The sequence below is a fragment of the Vombatus ursinus genome, unplaced genomic scaffold, assembly GCF_900497805.2.
Source record: "Vombatus ursinus unplaced genomic scaffold, bare-nosed wombat genome assembly UNPS02014798.1, whole genome shotgun sequence".
NCBI lineage: Eukaryota > Metazoa > Chordata > Mammalia > Diprotodontia > Vombatidae > Vombatus > Vombatus ursinus.
In genome coordinates, this window is record NW_020954576.1 from 83,489,504 (window position 1) to 83,516,546 (window position 27,043).

Here is a 27,043-nt window from a genome sequence, read left to right on the forward strand (position 1 = left end):
TAGTAAGCATTTAATTCTTTTTATTCATTCATTCTGACAGGATATACAGACTACTATTGAAAGCCTTATGAAAAGAGAATATATTCAAGTCTGAAACCAACTGACTTGGACACTTCTTTGAAACAGAAATAAAAGGTAACCAGTGTAATTCCAAAGAGGTAGTTCCTTCAAGCTTCTAAAAATCTTCTGCATTATTGTATGGCATATGATTTCCAAGGGCTAATTTCTTCTTACCTTCTTTCATACAGATATATAAAGCTTGTTATACACAAATTAGTTCCTTAAGTCACATAAGCTCTCTAAAAAGGGATTTAAAATAAATATTCATTTCAAGAAAGAAGTAAAGCCTGTTTAGCTAACTAGAAATAAAATCAGACTTATCTTAAATGTTCTAACATGTACATTGCAATTCTAGTTTTAAAAATATTAATTTTAGGCAAATATGTATCAAGAAGCCTAACTGCTAATGATTTTCAGATTCTTCCATAATATGAAAGTTGTTTCACATGAGAAATAACATATGGCTTGGGAGTGTTACAGGTTTGTGCCATGATGCAATATAGCCATAAGGAAGTAAGAACTGTTTTTTCTTTGTGGACTCTTATCTGAATCTCTCCTCTAATTTCAATGACAGATGAGAAATGAAAACAAATCTTCTTGTGACAAGGAGAACCATGATTCTTTTTTATAATTTAATATATTAACCTGAAACCTATTACTAGAGTTCTCCAAAAAAACCTCTTCCCATATCTTCAAGTCAAAGTAAGGTCTATAAGAAGCTATTCTAGTGAACTGACTAAAGTGGAAACAAAGAAACAAAGCATTAAAAAAAACCCCACCCTACTAAAAAGCGAGCGTTGAAATAGTGAAGACCCATGAAAAAAAGCAAATTATTCTTCAGGCTCCTGAGGAATCACAAAAAATAATCCAGTCCCAGAGTTAACCCAATCCACTTAAAAGAGGAGCTTCCTGTTTCTATGGTCTTCTAGGAAATATGGCAGCCACTATCCTTCTGCGGTTTGATATCTGGTTCTTTGACTGGTTTCAATTCTTCCTCTGGTTTGGGTTTGGCCTAGAGGGAAGGACAAAGAGTTATGAATATCTGAGGCAAGGTTTAGGAATCTAAAATACATATAAATTTTTCTGAAGATAGCACATTTTTTTTTAATGTGACAATGTAAGTACTGGCAAAGTTGGTCAGACCACTACATATCTGATTTAGAAAGTATCATTTTTGCTGAAGAAGAAATTCTGGAATGGTACATTAGGTAATAGATCTGTCTGTATCATTTATCCTCATTCTTCGTGTGAGAAGGAAGGAAATAAAGGAGCCCTAACAACAACAATCACTAGCATTTATATAGCACTTTAAACTTTACAAAGAGCTTTACAAATATTATTTTATTTTATCCTCACAACCACTCTGGAAGTAGATGCTATTATTATCCCCATTTTACAGAGGAGAAAATTGAGGCAGACAGCAGTTCAGTGACTTGCCCAGGGTCACAGAGCTTGAAAGTATCTGAGGCAGGACTTGAATGACTCAGACCTTCCAGAATCTAGGCTCAGGGCTCTATCCACTGAGCCAATTAATTGCCTCCAAATACAAAAAGTTAAATAGTCCCTTCCCCTTAAAGAGCTCATAGTCTAGCCAGCTGCCATCAACAGAGAAATCTCAAGTTTGGAAGTAACAAATTCCTACATTACTTTGAGGTCATTAAAAATGCTTTATGTTGCAGCAAGCAAGTAGCTAACTAAGCAAAACAGAGAGAAGGCTATTTTACAGAGTTATTTTGACTGTGGCAAGAGTTTTAACTCAAACCCAAGAGAAGTAAAATGGTTATGAAATAACAAGGCATTCCTACTTCTATCTTTCACAGATCCCTAATAATCTTTCCCATAAATCTCTAATCATCTCATGCCAAAATTCAGTCTTTCCATTTACATTATCACCTTTATAAACCAAAATGCACTAAGGCTACTGAGAAATAAATGAATAGCAATACATTTTACACCTTGATTATTTCCTAGAATGCTAAAATTAAGACCATATCTTCAAATATTCAATGAAATGGTCAATGTAAAGTATGGAGCTCTATTGCAGAATCATATATTAATCTACTCCATTCTTTTAAGACATTTAAGATACCACTACCACCCTTGTGTCTGATGTTAAAGCACTGTTTACAGACTTTAAAAAAAAAAAAAGGTACTACTTTGAGAATATTTACTTCTAGGGATTTAGGAGCAAATATCTGGAAATTTTTCCAGAATGAAACAAATATTGCAGAGCCTTCCTGAATATTAGAATAGCTCCAAATGGAAAGCACTAAATTAGCTAATTTAATAGTCACTGCTCTCAAATAAACTTCTCTCTTTGCAAACAGAGAAAATAAAGATATTAAAATAACACTATAACCCTTATCTTAAATTTAAAAGAGAAATGGAAGAAATAAAATAGAATACAACTCATACATTATCATCCTTTGGCCTCTTGGTGAGATCAAATGCAGCTAGTGTTTCTGGTGTCCAGTGTGCATTTACAGGAGGAAATTCAAAGGGTACAGGCTCTACAAGACCATAGTTTGCTTTCAGTTCAAGTTGTGGTGTTTCTGTTGGAACTTTTTGGAAATAGCTATAAAAGAAAATTTAAACAACAATTTAATGCCAAGTTTCTCTTAAAAGAGACCAGGGATGCATAATGACCCATCTTAACCACTTCTCTTCACCTATTAACAATGAATCTTATGAGGATCAGCTGATTCCAAAAAGGATTATCCTCACCTAAATAGTTTACTGAGATAAAGTCAACTCCATGATAAGAATTTTTTCCCTGACACATAGTAGGCATCTAGTAAATGTTCCTTGACTTGTGATTGATACTGACTGCTGTGTTCCTTAGAGGTTCTTAGTAATATCAAGATGTTGTTTCCTAAAACCAGGCAAGCTGACAAGTTTTACTGTGTTAATTATTTTGTTCCAAAGGTTGTTAAAGGTTTTAGTTAGAATTTTCCTTTTTCTTTAAAAAAGCTCTATTGATAAATGAATATTTGCAAACAGGGAAAATAAAGATATTGATAAATGAATAGTTTCTAATGAGGATGGTAAAATAAACAAAGAAATGTTAATAGAAGTATATCCTCACTAGTCATCACTGATGAACATTAGCTAAATTTATTAGAAAAGAGTGATACATCAAAAATAGAGGCCAAGATAAAAACATTTTAGATGTGGCAAACTATAGTCAATATATAATTAAGTTGTTCTCCAGTTAATTCTAGAAGTGAGAAAGACTGTAGTGCTTTATGGATCATTCTTCATGATGTAAGTAGGGTTTTAAAAGCTGTTTAAATAAAGGGAGGGAGTCGGCCTGATAAGGCTGGGGAAGAGGAATGAGAGAAAAAAATGGTTTTCTACCTTTAGATAAGACACAAAGGCAGATATAAGATGACTGGAAAGGTGGATTAAATAGACGTCTGGGGGCATTCTAGTAAACAGAATTGCTATGTCCTCTCCCTTAGCTAAAATCATGTTACTTAAGGAACAGAACCATTTGAAGACGCAAAATACTTGGGTGTTACAAAATTTAAGCATTTTCAAAAGGAAAAAAAGGAATTAAGATAAAAATTAAGGTTACTTTATGTGCAAACACATTTTTATATAACCTAATTAAATAAAAAGAAAACAAAGATTCTGACACACAGACATCTACACTTACATGAATCCATTTTCTCTCTGACATTTTTCTAAAGTATTTTTCACTAGGCTTCCAAGTTTCCTAAAGAACAGATGTCCTGAAGGTTTCGCTGTTGTTCCAGGTCCTTTGGTTTCTCCATACTCTTTGCACAGGGCTTCGGCCTTGTCATAAACTGCACACAAAAAGGTAAAGTTTATTAGGTTACAGGTCATTGTTTCATGCTTACTCCCATTTACTTAGTGAAATAAAAAACAAGATTCCTAAGAACAGCGAAATGAGATACAAACTAAGAGCTGAAGAGCTATGGGTGTTAAACACTGCATTTATTTTTTGACTTGGTTGATGTGTGTGTCAGTCTTACAAAATACTTTTTCTCTTCTTTTTGGCTTGTTTTTTTAAATAAGGGGCAGTTCCCTGGGGATGGAATATATTTGGATATGACAGTGATATAAAAATAAAAAGTATCAATATATATTTTTTAAATTAGAAGCAAACTTCTCTTTATAAACTCTGGAAAATTCCCCTCCCAGGTCCCCATCTGCCCATTTGAAGGTCCCTTTATCTTCTTAAAAAAATAAAAAGCTAGCTTTTAAGGGAGTTATTATTCTGGCAGGAAAACTTACATTTTTCTGATTCCTGGAGAGACCTGATTGCTTCACCACATTTATCACTTGCCAGCAAAGTCTGACCATGATAGCAGTAAGCCTGGTGGAAGAAAAAACAAGATTTCCCATTTCTGTTTTCCCTAAATGGCATTTAACAACAGATATTACTTCTTTCACATTTCAAGTATGCCACATAAAAATGCCTTTCGCTATTACCTCACATACTAATTCCTTTTATGCTTTTTATTTCCTCTCAGAAATATTAGAAAAATTGTATTATCCCAGTAAAGGACTTGAATTGAATTAACTTAAAATTCTTTGTTTAGTAAAGACAAAAACACTAAAATATGTTACAAATATTGGAAGACTGGACTTTCTTACAAGTAAGAAGTAATGGGAGATACTTAGAAGAGTGGAAAGAACTCTGCTATCAAGGATTACTACAGAAATTTCCTTGGATGAAGTTTAGGATTAAAGATGGATTCTAAAATAAATCCAGAGAAGAAGATCAATGTCCATTACTTATTTAAAGTCTACTCCAACATTTTTTATCTAAAAAAAAAGACACATATAGTCTATTAGGTAAGTACAAAGGATCAAACCGAAAGAAAGGTTTTGAGCAGCTCATTACCAACCTAAGAAGGCTAAACTGGGTGATATGTCAAGCCTGGTTTTAATACTTTTAAATTTTATTAAAGAAATAATTAGAATGAAGGAACTGGGAGGACATTCATCAAGTCTGCAAAAGACACCAAACTGAAAATGGCCTTACAAACTCGTGAAAGATAGAAATCAAAGTAGTCTAAATAAATTAAGCCCATAAAAATGTTCAACAAGAATAAATCATATCTTACATATAATAGGAACTATATAAAACTTTTTGTTCAGTACCTAAAATATGGGCACACTAGAAGATTTTTTTTTACAATGGTTAGGTTTTCTAATCTATTTAGTACTAGTCAAGAATAAGAAATGTGTTAAGACAGAGGGTCTAAAGAAAAACCAAACAAAATGATGAAAGGAACAGAACATTAGGGTTTAAAAAAATGTTTATTTTAAAAACAAGAGTTGTAGTTATTCAGTTGGAAAAGAAAGCAAAGAATATCTTCAAGTACATCAAAAATTATTATATAAATATAATACTGAACTCTTTTCCATCTTGGCTTCAGTGAATCTGTAATCTCAGATGTCCATATTCTCTCCATCAGGACAAACTGTCACTTATCCAGGCCTTTCGATTCTACGTGATGTTTATTAATTTTATGCCACAGGTCAGTCACAGAAAATCTACCCAATGTTCTAAAGAACTTCTTTTAATCTTTAAACATTTCACAGGTATCAGTGCAGTACTCAGGATCTCCATGTGTTATCCTTTGCTCTCATTAAATGACTTGTCTAGCTCCTTCTCTGAATATGAATTTACTCAACAATTTCCAATACTCCAATCACACAGTTCTCCACTGTCCTTTGGGTGATTTGCAATTTTTAATCTTCAGAGCTTGGGGCACATAAGCTGCAATTATCTTCACTGTAGTCTTTTTTGCTTATATATGTTAACTATGAGCATGACAAGGCAAGATGAGTAAAAATGTTCCATGAAATGATTCTTCTTGCTGCCATTGGGAACAGAATGAAACTCATTCCATTAACTCTTCTGTTTACTTTTACAAGTTGACACTACAACCCGTCTATTACTTTAACCACAGCTTCCTTTTGTCTTCTGGTTTCATGTATCAACATTGGCATGGTTTATTTCTTCCAATAAATAGCATGTCAATTTTGTCGGTCAATGGACAAAGATCTCACATATAAAGTATCTACTGTTAAGTTACTACTCATAGATAGTCTAAAACTGGGATATTCTCCGCACCCTCTGCCCATTTTTCAACCATAATCACCACCATCAAAGCAGAAGGGTTTGCACCAAACTGAAGGTTATGATAAAAAAAAAAATTGTTCTCTCTCAGCCAATGTATCGATGATGAACCTTTCTGTACTTAAGACAACATTCTTGTTTGCTGATGAGTCTATTCTCAAAGCCTTTCCAGAACTGCAGACTCTAGGAAAGCTCATGCTTTGCTGGCATAGTCTTCAATAATTTAGGGTCTACCTCCACACCAAGATGGGGGCAATGGAGCAGGGCTTTGTAACTGTTTAACTTTAATAAGGGAAAGAGGCATAGGCTTAAACTTCAGTGAGAAGGGCTAAATAAAACAGGTTACCAAAGAAAGTTTTATAAGAAATGTCATACTGAGTCAGATCCATGCATTTTGATAAACAAGGGACATTGTGAGATGTCATGGAACAAAACCAGAGTTAAACCACTTAATTCTTTTAAATGGGATTTATACTTAGGAAATGAAATATTCAGAGAAATCTGTTCTCTGTAGAATAGGAATGTATTATATTTTTCTAGCTACGTTAAGAGTACAAATCTTTGAAATCTATGATTAGAAAATAGGGTGGAGTAAGATGTAGATGATCACATTCAGTTCGCTTTCCCTAGTCCGTGTCAAACTAAATGTTTGTACTAGACAATCATTAATGAACAGGTTAAGTAGTAATATCTTTTTGTTCTGAACCAGACCAGGAATTAATCAAATATTCTCACAAATAGCAAATGTGAATGCGGGAACAACATTTTAACATTATATAACGTTAAATAAATACTTACATAAGCTGTGTAAAAGCACATTTTCAAGTGAAGGTATTTCCTCCATTTAACAGTGTATGTAGGCTCCAAACTGGATAAAGTGTGATCTAAAATTACATTTATAAAACAAAACATAACTTCTCTGATTGACAAGAATCTTTGGTTTTCCTTTCTTCCAAAGAGTTCAAATACTATCACCATTCCAGTTTAAAAATTAAGACTGATTTGTAAACTTGAAACAAACCCTAAAACAATTCTTTTTCAGTGACAGCCAAGTTAGGCAGTGAGACCAATCACATGATGATAGTTTTCTCTTTTGAAGAGTGTGGACCAGGCAGTGAGGAGTTGGAAAGAACACTAGACTAGGAGTCAAAAGACCTTACTTCTGGAGCTGGATAATTCTGATACTACTTACTGCCCACGTAATATTGGGCAAATCATTTTTTACCTCCTTGAATTTAAGCTTCCTCATCTGAAAATAGAGATTAATACTTCCATGCTTATTAGGGTTGTAGTGAAATTCAAATTAGATAACAGATGTGAAAGGGCTCTGAAAACTTTAAATCATTATGCAAGCTATGGTCTTATCATTATCTAAAAGGAAAATAATGCAAGAAGATAGAAATACAAAATTCAGTGAAATCCAATATTGATTCCTAAAGCATAATAACTGTCTTTTAATTTTGCCAATTTAATTGAACTCAACATTTCTTAAGCATCTACCATGTGAAAGGTCCAAAAATAAAATCAACACTTGTGAAATGACAAAAAACATTGGTGAAAAGAATACTAAACCAGCAGTCATAACACTATGTTCCTGTCCTAGTTCCAATACTTTCGCTAGCACTGTAACCTCAATCAGGTATGCTAGGACTTATTCTGCCTCTGGACAACTAGCTGCTGGCTCATCACATAGATGTAAAACACCCCAATAGAGGAAGTACTGAACAGAAGACCCTGAGTGAATGTTAGCGTATCCATTCTTCCCATACTGAGAGTCTGGAAATTGACAAGGGAGAATTCAGAGTTATACCAGCAATTTAGGTAATGAACAAACAAACCTTGTACCACCTAGGGAAACTTGGTTGTACTACTGATTGCCTTTCTCCCCTGCCCCCCTCAGTTCAGGTTCTTTTTTAGGTAGGTGTTTGCATGTGTGTGTAGGTATATCCAAAAACACCATTTCCTCTTCTCCTCTGACTCAGCTCGCCCTAAGAAGGAGTAAGCAAAAATCATAGGAGCATGGGTTTAGAACTATATAGGACCTTAGAAGCAATGGAAGAATGCAAAAAGAATGGAAGAAGGCAACTGAAGTTAACATCCCTTCAAGATAGTGAGAGCTGTATTCATTTCCCACTTCTTAACTTATCCTTATGGCTAACAAACCCCCACCTGTTTCTCTATTCTTGTAAATACTCAATCATCCATCACCTAGGTACAGGCTCTCTTCAACCTCCCAACCTCCTTTTTTCTCATGCCCACCCTACTCATACTCCAACCCTACACCACCCATGTCCCACTCTAATCCTGCTCACTCCCTTGCACTACACATCCTCCAAAATTACTGTTCCATAGTGAATAAACTTCCTTTCATTCTGGTCGTCTTTCTCTAATACTCCTACAATTTACTTGCCCTCAAAGAGACCAGTCTTCCCCCAGAGGACCCTACATCCTTGGTCAACATTTCCAACATTATATCTTCACTCAAACCCCAGACACACTGGTCTTGGAAGGAGAGTTAAAATACTCCTTGCTCTCCTCTGCTTTCACTTTGCCACCATCACACAGCAACACCTCCTCCTCTATTAAAATCATGGTGGCTTTGTCTACTGGTCCTCAGGTCATTCTCTCTCCTTTCCCAAGGAATTTAGCAACTATGCAATTGTCTACAAATTTATGTCATAAAATCTCAAATGGGACCTCAATTCTGTAAGGCAATCCTTATCAACTCACTATTCCATGCTCCAAAGAAAATATTCATAAACTCTTAAAAAGTTGCTAAAACTTGGCTGTTTCTACATCCTTAACATCCTTTGCACTGACTATTCTCTTTACTCACAAAGCAGTTAAGTCCTTCTTCATTTCTCACCTAGATTTGTACGAAGGCCTCCTAATTGGTCTCTTTTTTTTTTTTCCCCAGCCAAAGACAAGGTTTATTAGAACATCATGTTGGGCAGACTCTTAAGGAGTCTGAATGTTAGTGAGCTATTGGCTAGATTTTAAGAATCTGAGCCCTGGTCTCCCTTTCTTAAAGCTCTCCCCCTTCTAATCCATGCACCACTCTACTACCAAAAGGACTTTCTATCAGCACAGATTTGACCACGTTAGTGTCTTACTTGATTAACCCTGGTTTACTGAGTAAAGTTATTACAGGGAATAAACTCCCAATTACTTTTAGGATCAAATATAAACTCCTACATTTAACTTTTAAAGCCCTTCACAAGCTGGCCTGCCCAACTTTCTGGCCTCAGTGTATATCATGGTCTTTTGGACTCTGTGATCCAGCCAAAATGGCCTTCACTCTGCTTCCCTCACGTGATTCTCCATTTCCCATCTCTGTGCTTTTGCAATGACCCCCCCCCCACCTCTGCCTCAAGAGAATCGCTCTCTTCCCCAGCTCGAGCAACATTTTCTACATGATGTCCTTCCTGATCCTCTTCAAATGTTGGTTCTCTCCCTCTCTATTTAGGCACCTAAAGGCAGCTAAATGGGAGAGTAAATAGTGTTGGGCCTGGATTCAGGAAGACCCGAGTTCAAATTCAGCCTCAGACTAAGCTGTGTGACTCTGGGCAAGTCACCTAATCTGTCTCAGTTTCCTCAACTATAAAATGGGGGTATTTTGCAGGGTTCTTGCTAAATGAGATACCTGTAATGCACTTAGCAGTGTCTGGCACATACAGATAGGCACTATATAAATGTTTATCTCTTGCGTCTCTCATATTTATCTGCTTTGTATTTTTTTTTATATTTATTCTGTATATATTCAATGTTCCACACAGATTTGTCTTCCATGTTAAAATGTAAGCTCCTTGAGAGTAAGAATTGGTTCAATCTTTGTATTCTCAGTGCCTGAATACATAGGAGGTACTTAATAAATAATTATTGGCTGATTAAAACTTTGGCACATTTGTTAATTTTATGAGCCCCTAACCGAAAACTCCTATATGAACAAGCCCAAAATCAGCCAAGGGATGAGTCAGAATCTCTTTTGACTTCTCCAACTGCCTTCAACCAATTATAATAATCAAAAATCCTAAAGCCTAGATCTGTGAGTGAAGACATCAGATAACATGTTGTTTCCCCATCAATCACTACCCTGGAATCCATGAAGAACAAAGGAGAATCTAAAATACATTAGAAATGGGACTTTTCCTGTACCACAGGAAAAAAATGGGAATCGTGCTATGTACCACTACCCCAATCAGGATGCAGATCTGGGGGACTGCAGTATACCTCCCATGCCTAGGCTTCCTCTGGCCTCAATTACCTATTAATTTAATACATTTCATTTGGACATGTGGGTCTTACACATGGGTTTTCTCCTTTTCTCTCCCTAGTGAGACATGCTGATTTACTATGTAATCACTCATTAGAACAGGTCTTTGCCATCAAATGTAGGAATCAAAATGGATAGGAGAAACAGATCTAGTTTTGTTCTCATTTTAAAACTCCTACAACTCACACAAACAGCCCTTTTTCAAACTGCTTCAGTGACTCCAATTCATCTGAGCCCAATTAGTGAGACTAATCCAGTAAGTCATTTAACTTCTCTGGATCAGTTTCACCACCTGCAAAATAAGGCTGACACATGCTTTAGCCACCTTACACTGCTAGGAAGAGAATCCACGGAGAATGACTATGAGAGCAATTTGGAAAGTGTTTAACCCTGTACAGAGATACTATTGGAAAGAGTTTAGCATTTCCCTTTCCATTGAGATAAAAATTCCATTTCCTTTTACAGGAGCATTTCTTGCTTCTTAACTGTGAACAGCTTCATTTTATCACATTTTACTTTCAAGCACATGAATCTACATGGAAACCTGTCTGATGAATGGCTTACAACAGTTGTTCCCCTAATTAAATCAGTGGAAGAAAAACTTGGACACCTGATGGGTAAGAAGCACAATAATGGACTTAGAACTCACCAGCTCTCTGATAGAAATTGGCTGTTTCATATGCCAGCGCAGCAATTAGACCTGGATTATGTTTGAGTTCAATTGCTCGAGCAATTGTAACTGAAAAAGAAAAAAATGTACCCCATATTAAGAACATTAAGAATTGCAACAGAATACAAGTTCAATTTGGATACATGGTAAGAACAGAAATGTACGTCTGTGTCACTAAAGTTTTAAGATGAGAATAAGAATCTGTTACATAACAACTATGATGTGAGAAATGTAAATTACTGAAAATAAAAGCACCAGCATGCAGAAATTGCTGAGCTCAGTAGTAGAGCCAAATCCCTCAAATGTTCTAAGAAATGTAATTTCTTGCATTAAGTAACAACTATGAGACATACCAAGACCTATTCCTATGAAAGGATTAAGAATGGATCAAGAAAGCCCCTAAGACAAGCTCTAGCCCTCATAGCTCATATGCTATGCTTCTGTGTAGGCATATCTAGAGACCACAGGGAAAAGCAGATGCATAGAGCAGAAATGGAGGGAGGAGAAAAGGAGTGCAAATAAGAAAAGGGAGGGCATGGTTTTTCACTCTTTCAGAAGAAGTGGGATAAAGTCAAAGACCTTCCTCAAAAGAACTACAAGTCTTTCATTTTCTGTAGCCAAAAGAGAGTCTTGCTAGAAACTAATAAGGCCAAAAGCTATTGAAAATTTTTTAAAAAATTGCTTTTTGACTACAGATCTTTCAGAACCAGTTATCTTCTGGACAATGTAGCTGAATTGCAAAATAAATGTACTTGTAGAAAATTAATTTCTCAGAAATTCAATGCTACATTGTGACATTTGGGAATACCTTCTTGAGCTTCAGCTTGACATTGAATAATGTAGGAATCTATGAGTCGAACTTCCAAATCCCTGCCTTTTTCTGCAGGTGTGATAAGTTTGGGAATATGGTTTTCCTAAGAGAGAGCAAAATAAATGCCAAATTTTATTTTAACTCAAATTATTCTGTTTAATGTTATATTTAAATATTTTAAGTGAATGATACTTCTAAAAGTTGAGGTGAAACATTCAATTTGGGGCTTTGCTAGAAATTTCAAGGGCAAATTAAAGTTGTGCTAAATAGAGCAGCTGTAATGGCAAAAACACAAAGAATTACAAGAGCTTCACATACCATATACTAGTAGAACAGCAATTATAGCCACAGATAATTTTTGGTTCAAATCAAGGGGGTATTATGAAATGTTTATGTATGTAATTCATACCTTTTGGAAAACATTTAGCCAAAATGCTTAATAGATAAACCATAACCAAGTTATCTTTTGTATGTTATCCTGAACTATACTTTCAGACAATTAAGAAAACTGAATGTACAAAAAAATGCACCTAAAAGAGAATCATGAAAAATACCACATACAATTAGAGCTTTTATCCCTGCAATAACATCTCATACCAAGAATATAAATGAGAGATCACCTTTATATAAGAGGGTTTTAATGTTTAGAAAGAACACTTTCCTCACAACAAACTTACAAAATAGCTACTGTAAATAATATAACCATATTGCAGATAGAATATAATAAACATTTATTAAAGGTCTGCTGTGTACAAAGCATAATTTTAGGCACTGGGGGAAGATACAAATTTTGGATAAAACACTGTCCATGCCTTCCTGGAGAATGAAGTCTAATAATAAGGATAAAATGTAAACATATAGCTATAATGCATGACAATTGCATCAGAAAGCTTTCAGGGATCTGAAGCTCTCTGACACCAAGAAATTTGAAAGAGCAAAGCTATAAGTACTGAACGTTTTGGCTCTAAATGAACCAGAAACGAAGGGCACGTTTCCATTTTTTTCCATCTCCACCCAACTAGGAGCAATTAAAACAATACATTACGATTAAAGATATTCTATTTGTTAAATTCACATTTCACTACAAGGCAAAAGATAGGTAGCTATGCAATAGTAAAATAAAGGACCAATTACTACTATATCTAAAATAACAAAACAAACTTCTTGGATCTCATCACTGAAATTTTGAAAGTTTCAAAAAGTGACAAAACTATCAAAAGCAAAGATATATTTTGGTACCTTCAAATGTTTGAAAATCCCAGCTGCAATTTTTAAGCTTTTATGAACTTCTTTTGCTTCATCTTCTGTTATGCTAAAATATAATGACACCAGTCATACTAATTCTTTTTAGTTTTCAAAGAATATTTTTTTATCAATAAAAATTATTTACGGAAATTCTGGCCCTGTTCTTTTTGTAAATTCAATATTAACACTGCATATTATGGCCTAACATTTCACTCATTAGCATTTAAAACATCTCTATTCGGAAATAATCTGCGTAGTTTAACAAGAAAGCATTACAGATCCTGAAAATAACATTGGCTATGTTAAAGTTAATAATATATATAGACATTTGCACATATTCTTTGCCCCTTCTGTTCACACTTACTTTTCTTTTCCAGCCAATCTTGATGCATATTTGGTATACCATAAAGCTACATTAAAAGCCATGGAAATCAATTCAAACACAGCATCTTGCTGGGCACTAAAATTAAACACACTTTCATTAATTTGGTCATCTCATATATATCAAGTTTATCCATATAAAACATTAGGATCAATATGATTACTTAGTATACTATCAATCAACAGATATTTATTTTGAATGTCTACTAGGTATTATAGGTGAGAGAAAAATTACAGTATGATCTTCAAATACCATATAGCCTAGTTGGGAAGATAAGACAACTATACATGAAAATATATACTAAATGCCAATCAATCAACAAGCATTTATTCAATACCTACTATATTCTGGGTACTGTGCTAGGCAGCGGGGACACAAAACCACAAAAAGAAAATCTCTGCCCTCAAAGAGTTTCCATTCTGTCAGAAGCAACAAGTACACATGTAAATACATTCAAATAAAAATAAAATAAATATGAGGTAAATGGAGGAATTAGCAGCTGAAAAAACCAAGAAAGGCCTCATGTAGCAGGTAGTGTTTGCCATCTAACTGGCCAAAGGGAACAGCAAAAAGACCAGTTTGGCTGGACCAAAGAATGCATGAAAGAGAGTAATATATAAAAAGGCAGGGAAGGAAGATTGAGTCAGATTGTAAAGGACTTCAAAATGCCAAAGGAGTTGGTATTTGATCCTAGACAAAGCCACTGAAGTTAATTTGAAGTGACATAGTCAGACTTCTCCTGTAGAAATATCATTTTGGGGGCAGCTAGGTGGCGCAGTGGATAGAGCACCGGCCCTGAAGTCAGGAGATCCTGAGTTCAAATCTGGCCTCAGACCAAACACTTGACACTTACTAGCTGTGTGACCCTGGGCAAGTCACTTAACCCCAACTGCCTAAAAAAAAAAAAGAAAAAAAAAGAAATATCATTTTGGAAGTTATGTGGAGAATGGAAAATGGACTGGAAGGGAAAAGACTTCAGCCAGGGAGACCAGCAAGGGTGATGAAAAATACTCTATATGGTCTAGGAGAAAAGTGATGAGGGCCTGAACTGGGGGTTGGGGGTGGGAGCTGACTAGATGAGTAGAGAAAAGGTATAAATATGAGAGAAGTTATGGAGGTACAATTTACAAGATTAGACTACTAATTGGATATGGAAGGATGGAAAGGCAGAGTGAGGAACTGAAAATAACCCTATCTTATGAGTAGTTCAGAAAGGAATGATTCTCATGAACTGGTCCTGAGTTGAACCCTCAAAGGATGGGCAAGATTTAGACTGATGAAGAAGCAAGCATTTCCAATCAGGGGACTGGAATGGTAATGGCAAAGTAGATGAAATAGGTAAATTTCACAGAAACCAGGAAAGATTTCACATATATATGCATATTTAAACAACTTAACTGTGATGAAATATATGCCAAATGACTAAATCATAGGATTATATATTCAAAGCTCGAAAGTACCTTAGTACCAACATCACCACCCACTCTACCCCCAGGGACCCTAAGATTTGGGTAAATTAAGTAGCTTCTCTTCTGAAAATGACTGGAAATTTCCTAAAGATGTCACTTCTACCTGACAACATAAAGAGGAGTTTTCTATTTCACACATATTCCTGTTAATGGCATAACACAGGCATTTAAATATCAGACAATACAAAAATTTTTTTTTCCATTGAAGACCAAAAAATGAAATAAAATGATTAGACATAAAGAAAGATCAATTGTTGAACTATTAGAACAGGCAATAGCCAAGGAAGGTTATTGTTCAATTTCTTCCTTTATTTGTTAAGATAGTGTACTTTGTTTTGGAACAATTTCAAAAACAAGACATTATCTCTAAGGTCACCTAAAGAGCTAATTTTCTATAATAATCACCTTATGATGAGGAATTTTCAATGCTGCCCAGCAAACATTATTAAGTGCCTACCAGTTCTTTTCAGTTTCTATCTCCAGACTTTAGCACAGTGTTTTGCATATAGTAAGTGATTAATGCATTCTGAATCATTCATTCATTTATACCACGTACAAAGCACTTGTGGTATATATAGGAATGCAAACATTAAAATAATAATGATAATAATGATGATGATGATAGTTAACATTTACCTTCAAAAAAGCATTTAGGGTTGGGGGGAATACAACCTGTATACAGGAAAATATCATATGGGGTATTTTGTAGAAGGAGAGAATATTAGCAAGTAGAAGGGAAGATCAAGAAGGCTTCTCACCAGAGATAGTGTCTGAGCTAAGCCTTGAGGGAAGATAAGGCCTGGGACAAACAGAAATGAGAAAAGACCGTAGGAAAGGCACGAGGACAACTTTTGTAACTGTATTGACGCAGGCGACAGAAAGTTAAGTTCAGGGAACAGCTAGCAGTTATTTGGCTAAAATGCTGAATGCATGAAGGAAAATGAGGAATAAAGTAGAAAATGTATTAACATAATTTATTGATGATAAAAAAACACGTTTTAAATGTTGAGGAAAGATATGGAATCCTTCACTGATTCTGGAGAATCTCAACACTGGAGAGAGAGCCGGAAAGGACAGTGAAGGATTAAAGACTAGGTGTGTGGGAAGGTTTGTTTACTCTCTGTGTTAACAGAGAATAAAGGGACTAACTCTCTAGAGCTCCCTCTCAAAAAATGTAGAATGAATAGATGAAGAGAAGGACTTTCAACTTGACTCTTAAACATAAGTTCAGATAGTTAAGGTGGAGGGCTCAAATGCCTACATCCTTGTTTTGCATGTTAGTACTTTTATTTTTTTTAATTAAGAGTCCTCCTCTTGATAAGGTAAAAGTGAACAAATTTTTTTTTCACAGTTTTCATATGGGTCAAATCTACTTTTCTAAGTGAATGAAATATTGTTCTTAACAGTAAGATGCAATGGGTTAAATTCAAATATTGTGGTTAAAAAATTTCCTAGAATATTAAAAAAAACAAAACAAAACAACAACACAAAACTTGTTAGGGGCAGCTAGGTGGCGCAGTGGATATAGCTCTAGCCTTGGCGTCAGGAGGACCTGAGTTCAAATTTGACCTCAGACACTTGACACTTACTAGGTGTGTGACCCTGGGCAAGTCACTTAATCCCAATTACCTCACCAAAAAGCAAAACAAACAAACAAACAAACAAATAAAACCAAAGTTGTTCAGGTTTTTACTTTTTCTTTTTCTGTATTTGTTTTCCAAAATATAGAGCCTATGACTTAGTCCCTAGTTAATCAGTTACAAACATTAGATTTAACTTAGCACTATATACCTTGGAACATGACCTTGTAATGTATCAGTCCACTTAAAGTTTTGAATATATCTCAATTTGCTTTCTTGGGTAGAGTTATCCATTGAATTTATGAAACCTGAAAAAAATTTTTCAAAATCTTAGTTTTAAAGAACTTCAGGTATCTTATAGCAAAAAAATTAAAATATTCAGATGGATCCCAGCAAGAAGCCACCAAAACACACACAATTCTATTCCATAGCTTCAATGGTACTATGCTCATACTTACTTTCTCCACACAAATTCCTGGTTGTTTCCTCACCTTGGCCTCATTCTCTGATTACTTCTACCTCACCAGAAACTTAGGTTCCCACCACTAGATTCCCTACTTTTAAGGGATAAGCTTTTGCTTGTTATATTGGGGCCTAGCCTCCTATATCTCTTTCTGGCCTTCTCTCCTCAGCATGCCCCAATGCATGTACCCTTCCATCCTCAGGTCAGCTTCCCAGCATGCATTTATATATTATACTCCCCACTAGAATGTAAGCTCCAGGGGAAGCAAGGTGGTGCAGTGGATAGGGTGTCGGCCCCGAAGTCAGGAGGACCTGAGTTCAAATCCGGCCTCAGACCAAACACTTGACACTTACTAGCTGTGTGACCCTGGGCAAGTCACTTAACCCCAATTGCCTTAAAAAAAAAAAAAAAAGAATGTAAGCTCCTTGAGGTCAAGTCTGCCTTGCTTGCTTGAATTTGTATCCTCAGTGCTTAGCATAGAATCTGACACATAGTAAGCAACATAACGAATACTCATTCTATATCTAATTTCATCTAACTTTCTCTGGCAACAACTTAAATCCAAACGCTCAAAGAGTAAGAAATGGATTTTCAAAATAGTGTTTAAATGACCTCATTTTCCTACCTATCTTACCATTCTTCTGAAATACAACCACAACCTCCATCAGAAGAATAAAAAATTCAATCTTTAAAAGCTCAAGAATTATGCATTTATTCAACAAACTAGACATTATAATATTTGTTTTTAACAAACAGAAAATATGCAACACATATTAGTAAAACTTTAAACATCTAACCTTGCAAAAGAGAAAAGTAGGAATCTGTTGCATTCTTCATCATTTCTGGGTTACAGCTCAAATCAGTGAATAGCTCAAGTAGTCGTGCCCTTGATGATCTCAAATCACTTAAAGAATAGGGAAGAGAGAAAAGCTAAGTAAGCTCTAGCTCTATTATGAAGTCTAAGGAAAAGTAGACAATTTAAAAATATTTAAAAATCCGTCAATTCAAAAAGATAGAAGGCTTGTTCTCATATTTGAAATCTTACGAATTCATATCTTCCAAGAAATTTGGGGTTTTTTGGCCAACAATAGAAATTAAATTTCTAATTTAATATCCTCAGATGATATATATATATATACACACACACACATATATATACACACACATATATATGAATAAAAGCAATCTCTAACCATTCAAAAAAGATAAAAACCAGTTCTAATTAAAAAAAAAAGAATTTTATTGCTAAGATGTCACATTGACAATGTACTGCTGATTTAATTTTAGATAATATACATGACTCTGTTGAATCTTCTAGTTTAGGGACATTTTAAAAACTCCTACTTATACCTGACAAATACTTTAATGGATCCGTGACTGCAGGTGCCTCCAGTGACTACAATTTCAATTCACTCATGCCCGTCCATTCTATCTGATTTGTCCACGTCTACCTGTAAATTTGTAGCAGGAAATTCAACTAATATCCTAAAGGGTTTCCTTTGTTCCCCCTGACAATCCACAAAGACCACTGGAGCTTTCCAGCTATCAACTGCTTATTTCGTGCATCTGCTACATGACTAGCCTTATCTTTCTTTCTGGTCATACATTCCTCTGATGACATTTTTTATACCATTTCTCTTGTACAATCACTAATTTGTAATGTGTTTCAGCCTCCTCCTGTCCATCAAACACCTCTTCACTATTATTTGGGTGGTGCTTAATTTTAATTCTCTGAAGCTCATAATATTCCATAAATCGTAACTATATGCCACCAGAAGATTAAAGATGTGAAATAGGACTTTGTTTCAGAAAGCAAATGACCACTGGAGATGATTTTTACAGTAATGATTTTTCGAGGGCTAAAATACATTTATGTAGCACTAACACTGATGTGTAACACTGATGACTACTTTTGATCCTGAGATTCCTTTCTTTGACTTCTATAATATTCTACCTTTTCAAGCTCATCATTCCTTCTTTGTTTTTTGGAACCTCTTTCCTTCTTCCATCCCCAATTATGGGTGTTCTTCAAGACTCAGTCATAGGAACATGGATTCAGAGCAGAAAGGGACCTCAGAGGTCACCTCAATTCTAGAGGCAATATGGAGCCACTAGAGTTTATCAAGCAGAAGAGTGACATGACCAGATTGATCCTTACAGAAAATCAGCTTGGCAGCAGCAGAGAGGAAGAAGTGGAGTGGGGAGAAACGAGACAGGGAGACCAATGAGGAGACGAACAATCCAAGTGAGAGGTGATATGGGACTGAACTAAGGTGGATGCAGTGTAATTACACAGCTTAACATAGAATCAGAGGATTTTAGAATAGAAATGATCAGATTGATTCTGTCTTTTTTTAATTGATCCTGTTTACAGTTAATTGATAAGTGATGCAGTGGATAGAGTGAAGGACCTGGAGTTGGGAAGACTCATCTTCCTGCGTTCAAATCTGGCCTCAGACACTTAACATCTGGGTGACCCTGGGTAAGTCATTTCACTGTTTGCCTCAGTTTCCTCATCTGTAAAAAGAGCTGGAGAAGGAAATGGCAAACTATTCTAGTATTTCTGCCAAGAAAACCTCACTGGGGTTGTGAAGAGTCAGACATGACTGAAAACAACTGAACAACTGTCTAAGTCGTGGTTCTTTGTCTAGTACTAGGTCTCTGATTTCCAATCAAGGACTTTTATATACCACTATACTGACCTATAAAACAAGATCCTCTTTCTGATTTCTCTATTTCTATTTATTAGAATCCTCATTTTTCTAGTGACTCAGGTGCAAAACTTCAGTTGTTTGACTCCTCAATCACCTGACAGTTAGTCAAGTGCTTTTGATTTTTCCTTTGTAATACTTCTTAGAAGACTTCTTCTATTTATTCCTGTTGCCATCTCCCTAATTCCAGTCTTTTTCATCTCATAACTAGACTTCAACCTCCTAATTAGTACACTGCTCCCCCTCCCTGCCACCAAGTCGATCCTACATCAACATCTTACATACTACTACTACTAAATCAGCCTTCCTAAAACACTGCTTTCGCCCAAATATTTTTCTGTTCAAAGGCTCCTTGTTAACTACAACTCCAACCACATTAGTTTATGCCTTTAAGGCTTTCCACCACAATTTAGCATCAAACTGCTTTTCCAAACTTTACCCCAAAACTTACTTTAAGACTCCAACAAAGTTGGTCTACTTAATTAACTGACCCTATCACATAATGATAGCTAATATTTATATAGTGCCTACTATGTGCCTGGCACTGTGCTAAGCACTTTACAATTATTATCTCATGATAATATCTCATGAAAGTAGGTACCATTATTCCCATTTTACAGTTGAGGAAACTGTCAGGATCCCCATGCCAAGACCACCCCTCTCTTTTACTATTAGGAGACACCCCGTTTTCCAGAGTTAAGGCTCAGCAAGCAAGCCGTGTCCTGAGCTCGGCATAACAACAGGCCTTTGTGGCTCACCCTCTGAATGATCTCAGCCACAGCAAAATCCCAGAATGGTTTCACACCAGCACCAGGTGGTAGCTGAGCTTGGATAAGCACCTGTAGTACCTACGTTCAGGTCATGAAGATCTGCTATTTATCAAATTTGTCTCATTGTTGCTGTTGTCATTCCACTGTCAGGACTACAGCTCACTGCATAGCCGGATTGAGATTGGTCCACACTAAAGTAGGTCTCCTTTAGAGAGGTATTACAGGAGGTCCCAGCACATATGTCTAGTTTCCCTCTTCCAACTGAATGAAGAAATCTTTCTGCTTATAGCCATTGTTATTTTATTTGTTAGAGTTAACTGTGGTTTTGATAATCTGTGTGAGCTCTCTGGTTTTTTTAAAGTTAACAGAGATTGCAAAACCTCTATGACTCTTTGGTCATTTGTTCTGAGGGTTGACAAAACTCAGACAGAGGTTAAGGGACTTGCTCAGGGTCACACTGCTAGTAAGTAGCTGAGGTCACATTTGAATTCAGGTCTTCCTGACTCCAAGTCTGACACTTATCACTTGCTTCATACTTTTTTCCAAACCTCTAGCGCCCAATCTCTGCCTCTCTGCCCAGTTTAAACTTAATATAAAGTCCCTATGTTTTCATGAAGCTTTCTCAGATTACTTTAAAGCTCTATTCTCAACTCATAACACACTGTCTCTGGTAAATTAATCATGTGTTGATTTGTGACATCTTTGGCACTGTTTTCTTCCGTTTAATTTAGCCTTGGTAAGGTAATTTAACTATTCTGGCAAAGTGTAACTTCTCCTATGTAAATAGAGGGGAAAAAAGCCAAAAGATCTCAAAGGCATAAAATTTTAAAATGTGGGAGTTTAACTTTTCACGTGCTGTCTCTTCGACTAAACTGCAATAGTTGAGGGTAAGTACACGTCATATTACTCTATACTGTCCACAACACCTAGCAGAACAAAATGAACAAAGCATAGTAGTTCAAGAAAGGTAGGATCTGATTCAAACTTACTTGCAAATTTTTGAAGCTGCAGGAGTTGTAGCTACGCCATAATAATTAAAGGAGACAGGTGCAGTAGCTTTTAGTGGGTTCCGATGAAACCAGTGTGTCATTTTCCCCAAATGTTTTCTACAGATCTAGGTAAAAGAAACCTAAACACACAGGAGAAAAAAAAAAAGTATAGATCTGAATGTTAATGATGAAACATTTATTTTTTTTCTTTTTTTTGGTGAGACAATCGGGATTAAGTGACTTGCCCAGGGTCACACAGCTAGTAAGTGTCTGAGACCGGATTTGAACTCAGGTCCACCTGACTCCAAGGCTGGAGCTTTATCCACTGTGCCACCTAGCTGCCCCTAATGAAACATTTATAAAGTGAACTCTATACCCATTTTTAGTTTCAAAATGAAAATTAAAAATATGTATTATTTTGTTTTTCATGTTTACAATATACATTTTTGAAACGCTTTTCTATTAAAAAGACTGTATTGTATTTAAAATAGATCTACACAAAATCTGTTGTAGTTTGCAAAGTGATATCCCAGGACCCAGGAAGCAAAAGCAAAAAGTTAGATAGAGAATGTTCTTCCAAATAACCTATAACAACAGATCATATATTACTGTTTTTGGTATTTTTTTCTGGTGAGGCAATTGGGGTTAAGTGACTTGCCCAGAGTCACACAGCTAGTAAATGTTATGTGTCTGAGGCTGAATTTGAACTCAGATCCTCCTGATTCTAGGGCCGGTGCTCTATCCATTGTGCCACCTAGTTGCCCCAAGATATTAGTTTTGATTTAAATTAGACTCCAATAAGAGGTTCCATTAACTGTTTTTCCTGTATCTTACTGATGGCATACGAATCTTTATATTTTCTCTATGATAAACATTTTCCCTTGCAGCAGCAGTAACAAAGATTACCACCATTTAAAACAAATTCATTGAGTTTTAAAAAAAAAATCCTTCCTAAATCTTATATACTGTATCTATAACTTCTAAAAAAAAATAAAAACCTAAATACCTAAATGCACTACTATTTTTTAAAAGACTGACTTCTATATTCTATCATCTGTAAAAGTACATGTCTAAAAGATTCCCTGACAATGAAGAATGTAAAGGGGAGCATGATCAACAGTCATCTTGAAATTAGTCCAAGAATAGTACATAGAAGACATTTGTCAATAAATTCTTGATTCAGAAATATTTACTTCAGTTGGCCTCACTACAAAATGTTTAAAATCAATAATCTTTATTGGCTTTTCTTATTGCTACTAAGATGGTATAACTATTGACTGGCACAATACCAGTTATGGCCGAAGTTTAAAAACAACAAAACTCATTTAAATACAACTTTAAGTTTACAAAATGCTTTCTTCTTAACACTTTGGTGAGATAGATGGTGTTAAATGTTATTGCTCTGATTTTACTGATGAGGAAAATGAGGCTGAGGAAGTGACGCATTCTATAATGCTATAACTTGCCAAACATCACATAGCTAAGTTTAAGATAAGGGATTTGAATACAAAGCTCCTGACTGATTCCATGACCAGCATACTTCCTACTACACCAAAGAACTACACAAAGATGAATTAGAAATCAAATATACTAATCTGTATTACTTTTACCTTTTGCACTGGCTAAAGATAAGGTTTATAAACCAAACAGCTTCAACTGCAACCAGTTTTCTTCCCTTTAAGACAGAGCCTTGTTGCTCCTTTTATCCTTAGTTGGCTATTTATCCTATGTGTTGTAAACATAATTTTAAATGGCAGTATATGTCCTAACACTTTATAACAGGATCATTGACAAAGAGCTCCAAAGGACCTTAAAGGCATCTAGTCCAACCCCCTCATTTTAAATATAAAAAAATTGAGGCATAGAGATCTCTTGTAACTTGCCCCATGTCACACAAATAAGTATCAGAGGTAGGAGTTAAACAGAGGTTGTGACTTGGAATCTGTCACTGTATTGGCTTTCCAATTATTTCATGCCAGAATGACAATATCCATCTCCAAAAATGAGTATTTAAAAAATTTAACTTTTTACTTAACTGATTATCAAAGAGAGGCTGGTAATCTGTGAATTAGATGTTCTTTGGAAGGAAGAAACCCAAGCTGATGAAATATAGGCTGGGCCTCGGATGCTCCTATTCTTAAAAGAATTTCAAAACATTAGAATGGGTATCTGGCCACAATCTTCTTCCCCAGAGATATTTTTTAAAAGGATCACTATCTACCTGTATTCAGGATCCTTCAGGCGTACTCAACTTTAAACAAACCAAATTCAATTAATGAAAGTCAAGATTTACAAAGAAGTTAAAATTAAGAGGACAGAGCTCCTTTAATTTGCAAGCTTTCCTAGTGAGTTTAAAATTAAGTTTACAAAATTCACAGACATCTTTTTTACCACTGAATTTGCCCAGTAAGTTATATAACTACTACAGTCTACTACTCAGTGATTATGATATTTGTCCAGCAATTTTATGATATGACATTTTGGAAAAGGGTTATCACCGAATGAGAGGAAAAGTACCTTCCCAACATACCTCTTCCAGTCAGTCAACAAGATGCATAGAATACATTACTTAAAGTCTTGGTCTATGAAAACATACTTTTTAAATGGTAGAAACTTTCTTGAACAAATTTTGATTTCCTCAATAAAAAGCAAAAATTGTTCCTAACTTAAAAAAACACTTGAATCATACCTTTGAGAACTTCCAACTCACTAGAAACAATCTACTTCTCATAGAGAAATCTCACCTACAACTTAATTGTGTTATTCGTCAATTCAAATACGCATGCCTTCTGATGACTAAATGGATTATGTATACATTTGGCTGTAATAAAATTAGTGCTTCTTCCAATTTCAGGTGGAGTCTTGGAGGGATATGTCCAAAAGATGATCTTTTAATTGAGAGTGGTTCTTAACCTGGGCTTCGACAACTATTCCGATCTAATTCCCATCCTTTGTAATCCTATTTTACTCTCTAACAAGCAAAATTCCGGGAAGGTGATCCATTGGCTTCATCCAGAGGGTCCATGACAACAAAATGGGTGAAGAGCACCGTAAGGAGTGCGGATTCCCTGGCCCAGCCTCCCCAGAACTTTCCCCAAGCTTTCGTCTGTCATCAAGAAATTCTTGGGGCGAGCCGGTCGGTGTGGGGTCGTTTTGGGAGTCAACGCACCTGCCCCTGTTTCTGGGATCACGCTCAGACCCAGAACAAGATCTTCCCCTACGGACAAGACTGGGGGTGGGTAGAAGGCAGAAACATATCGGGGGAGAAGGCTGGGTGAACCCCACGAAGTACCAACTCACCTGAGAGCTGGACCACCACTTCCGGCTTACTCACCTCCTCCTCTTCCCATACCCTCAACAAGTCGGACGAGTTGCGCCTGCGCGATAGGGAGAAGTACACTGTTTTCCTCCCACCTCCCCCAGCACATACAGCAGGACACAGTTTCTCTGTAGGGAGGAGCCGTGGAGTCATTCCAATCGAAAGTCGATAGCATCAACTGCGGAAGGCAGGGGAAGGCTACTGCAAGCCGAGATCACCGTTCGCGAACCTTTAGGAGGGTGCCTTGCGAGCCTCAAGCGACGGGTTCGCAAGAGCCCAGTGTGTAAAGGGGTTAAGGTTGGGAGTGAGGAGTGGAGCCAAAGTGAGGGTGTTTCCTGACTAGAGGCGGGAGAAAAGGAAAGACTTTCCCTAAGACACCCCAACCTTACCGCGTGTGTTGATGGGGAGGGGGGTTTCAATGATTGGGAATGGGAGGGGTGGGCGAGCCCCCCAAAACGGAAAACAACTAATAGACACGTCACACTCACCAGGCTTCTCAGACAACCGTGAAGCAGTTATTCCGGGGAAGTAGACACAATGTCGGTACCCTCGAGACTAAAAGCAATGGGACTACGGAAAAACGAAAACCTTGGGATACTGGGCAAAGATCACGTGGCCCCCGAAGCCATGACAAACTACCTGGCGGAAACCCGCGTCCCTCGGAGATCGATGCTACGGTGGCCCGCGCAGGCCCTCTCTCTCTTACTTCAGGGCTTCGAGAGTCGGGCTCGGGCCTCTTCCTTAGGTCAAGAGCAAAGGAGGAAGAGTTCTTCACGGTTCTCTTCGAGGCTCAGGTGCCTCACTCACAATGGCGGCCGCTGGCTCGGCCGGGCCGCTCCGGGGAGGCGGGGCCAACGCAACCTAACACGGGGGGCGGGGCCTAAGAGGGGCGGCTCCTCCAGTGCCGCAAAGTTTGGCTGTGGCGGCAAATGGGCTTGGGCGGCTCCGGAGCTGGCGGCAGCGGCCACTGAGGCTCTTCCTCGGAGCCCCGTGGATGCTGCGGCGCGAACCCGGGACCATGGCTCCCTAGAGCTGTCAGGCACGGGCGGGTGGGGACTGGACCGGCCATGTCGGAAGTGACCCGGAGCCTCCTGCAGCGCTGGGGCGCCAGCTTCAGGAGGGGTGCCGACTTCGACTCGTGGGGGCAGCTGGTAGAGGCGATAGACGAGTACCAGATGTGAGTGGCTGACCCCGGGAGCTGGGCCCGGCGCGGCCTGCTCCCTTGCTCCCCCCCTTCCCAGACTCCGGGTCGCGGCCTCCGGGGCGGGCTGGCGGCTCTCAGTAGATGCCCGAGCTTTTCCCAAGGGGCCGCCTCGGCCCTTCCTCGAACGGGCCGGGGCCATTCAACAAGTAGGCGCGCCCCGCCCCGCCCTTCTCTCGGGGTAGCTGCCCACGAGCCCCAGCGGGTCCCCCCTCCCGGCTTGCACTGCACCCTCCGCCTGTCTGTCTGCCTCCTTCCTTCCTTTCTCTGCCCCTGCAGGTGGCCGCCCCTGCTAAAGAAAACTTCTGGGCGGCGCATCCCGCTGAACGTCCCCCGCCCACGTCCCGGAGCCTGGATGCCCGTTTCCTGCGGGGCTCAATCCTTGATCTGAAGGAAAAAAAATTTTTAATTTTGAAAAGGAGGTGGTCGCGAGCTTGGCCGGGAGAGCGTCCTGCCAGCAATCGGGGCGTCTCCGGGGGTCCCCCTTCCCCCCTTCTTCTTAGCCTTTCCCGGAGGAGCGCGTTTTCCCAGTACACCTCGCTGCGGTTTCAGTTTCCGAAACTGTTATTTGCTAGGCATCGAGTTCCACATCCCCACACCCTTTCTCTGTTCCTTTGGGTGGAGTCAGCTCCGGATTCGAGGAGGATTGAAAGCAAAAATGCGAATTCTACCCAGCTTCTGACCCACAGCTAGCTCCCTCCCTCCTTCCTTCTCCTTCCCTCATTTGTGGATGAGTTAGAACGTAAGCTTCATGTGAGTAGTAGGAATTGTTTGGTCCCTCTGCCTATTTGTATCCTCAGCTGTAGCCATCCCAATACCGTGCCGAGGCCAAGTAGGCACTTGATAAATGCTTGTTAATGAAGTAGGTAAAAGATAGCTGCAGGGTACAGGTGGGTACCAGCTTCCTGAACACCCCTACCCGGTTCACTTCTTTCTGGTTTTCCGTAAAAGCTTCAGGGATACTTTAAAAATTATTAATAAC

The 27,043-nt window shown here is 37.6% G+C and overlaps 2 protein-coding genes across 13 annotated transcripts in view; one reads left to right on the plus strand and one right to left on the minus strand.

Annotated features, from left to right (window-relative positions):
• On the minus strand, positions 1-25,592 carry LOC114049656 (BRO1 domain-containing protein BROX). 11 transcript variants are annotated; one of them, XM_027870940.1, is made up of 15 exons: positions 25,500-25,592; positions 25,349-25,430; positions 23,578-24,918; positions 21,542-21,681; positions 17,869-17,975; positions 16,820-16,916; positions 13,542-13,637; positions 13,172-13,244; positions 11,930-12,035; positions 11,101-11,190; positions 6,977-7,062; positions 4,321-4,402; positions 3,719-3,869; positions 2,476-2,635; positions 1-1,072 (listed from the first exon to the last, which is right to left on the minus strand). In XM_027870940.1, the coding sequence occupies exons 4-15, from the start codon at positions 21,640-21,642 to the stop codon at positions 986-988; spliced, it is 1,236 nt and encodes a 411-aa protein (XP_027726741.1). In that variant the 5' UTR covers positions 21,643-21,681; positions 23,578-24,918; positions 25,349-25,430; positions 25,500-25,592; the 3' UTR covers positions 1-985. The 11 variants fall into 11 exon arrangements, with proteins under 11 accessions (XP_027726741.1, XP_027726740.1, XP_027726742.1 ...); XM_027870939.1 differs by lacking the exon at positions 25,500-25,592 and having other exon boundaries at positions 23,578-23,672; positions 24,876-24,918; positions 25,349-25,436; XM_027870941.1 differs by lacking the exon at positions 25,500-25,592 and having other exon boundaries at positions 23,578-23,677; positions 24,876-24,918; positions 25,349-25,436.
• Positions 25,593-25,817: 225 nt separating this feature from the next.
• LOC114049794 (axin interactor, dorsalization-associated protein) overlaps positions 25,818-27,043 on the plus strand; it is a 51,229-nt gene continuing 50,003 nt past the window's right edge. Inside the window, exon 1 of one of the 2 annotated variants that reach the window (XR_003569906.1) lies at positions 25,818-26,037. Coding sequence is in view for 1 of the 2 variants with exons in the window: in XM_027871203.1 (XP_027727004.1) it covers positions 25,928-26,037 (110 nt within the window). In the remaining variant the exon portion in view is untranslated. The remainder of the gene's footprint in view (positions 26,038-27,043) is intronic. The other variant, XM_027871203.1, reaches the window with a different exon arrangement.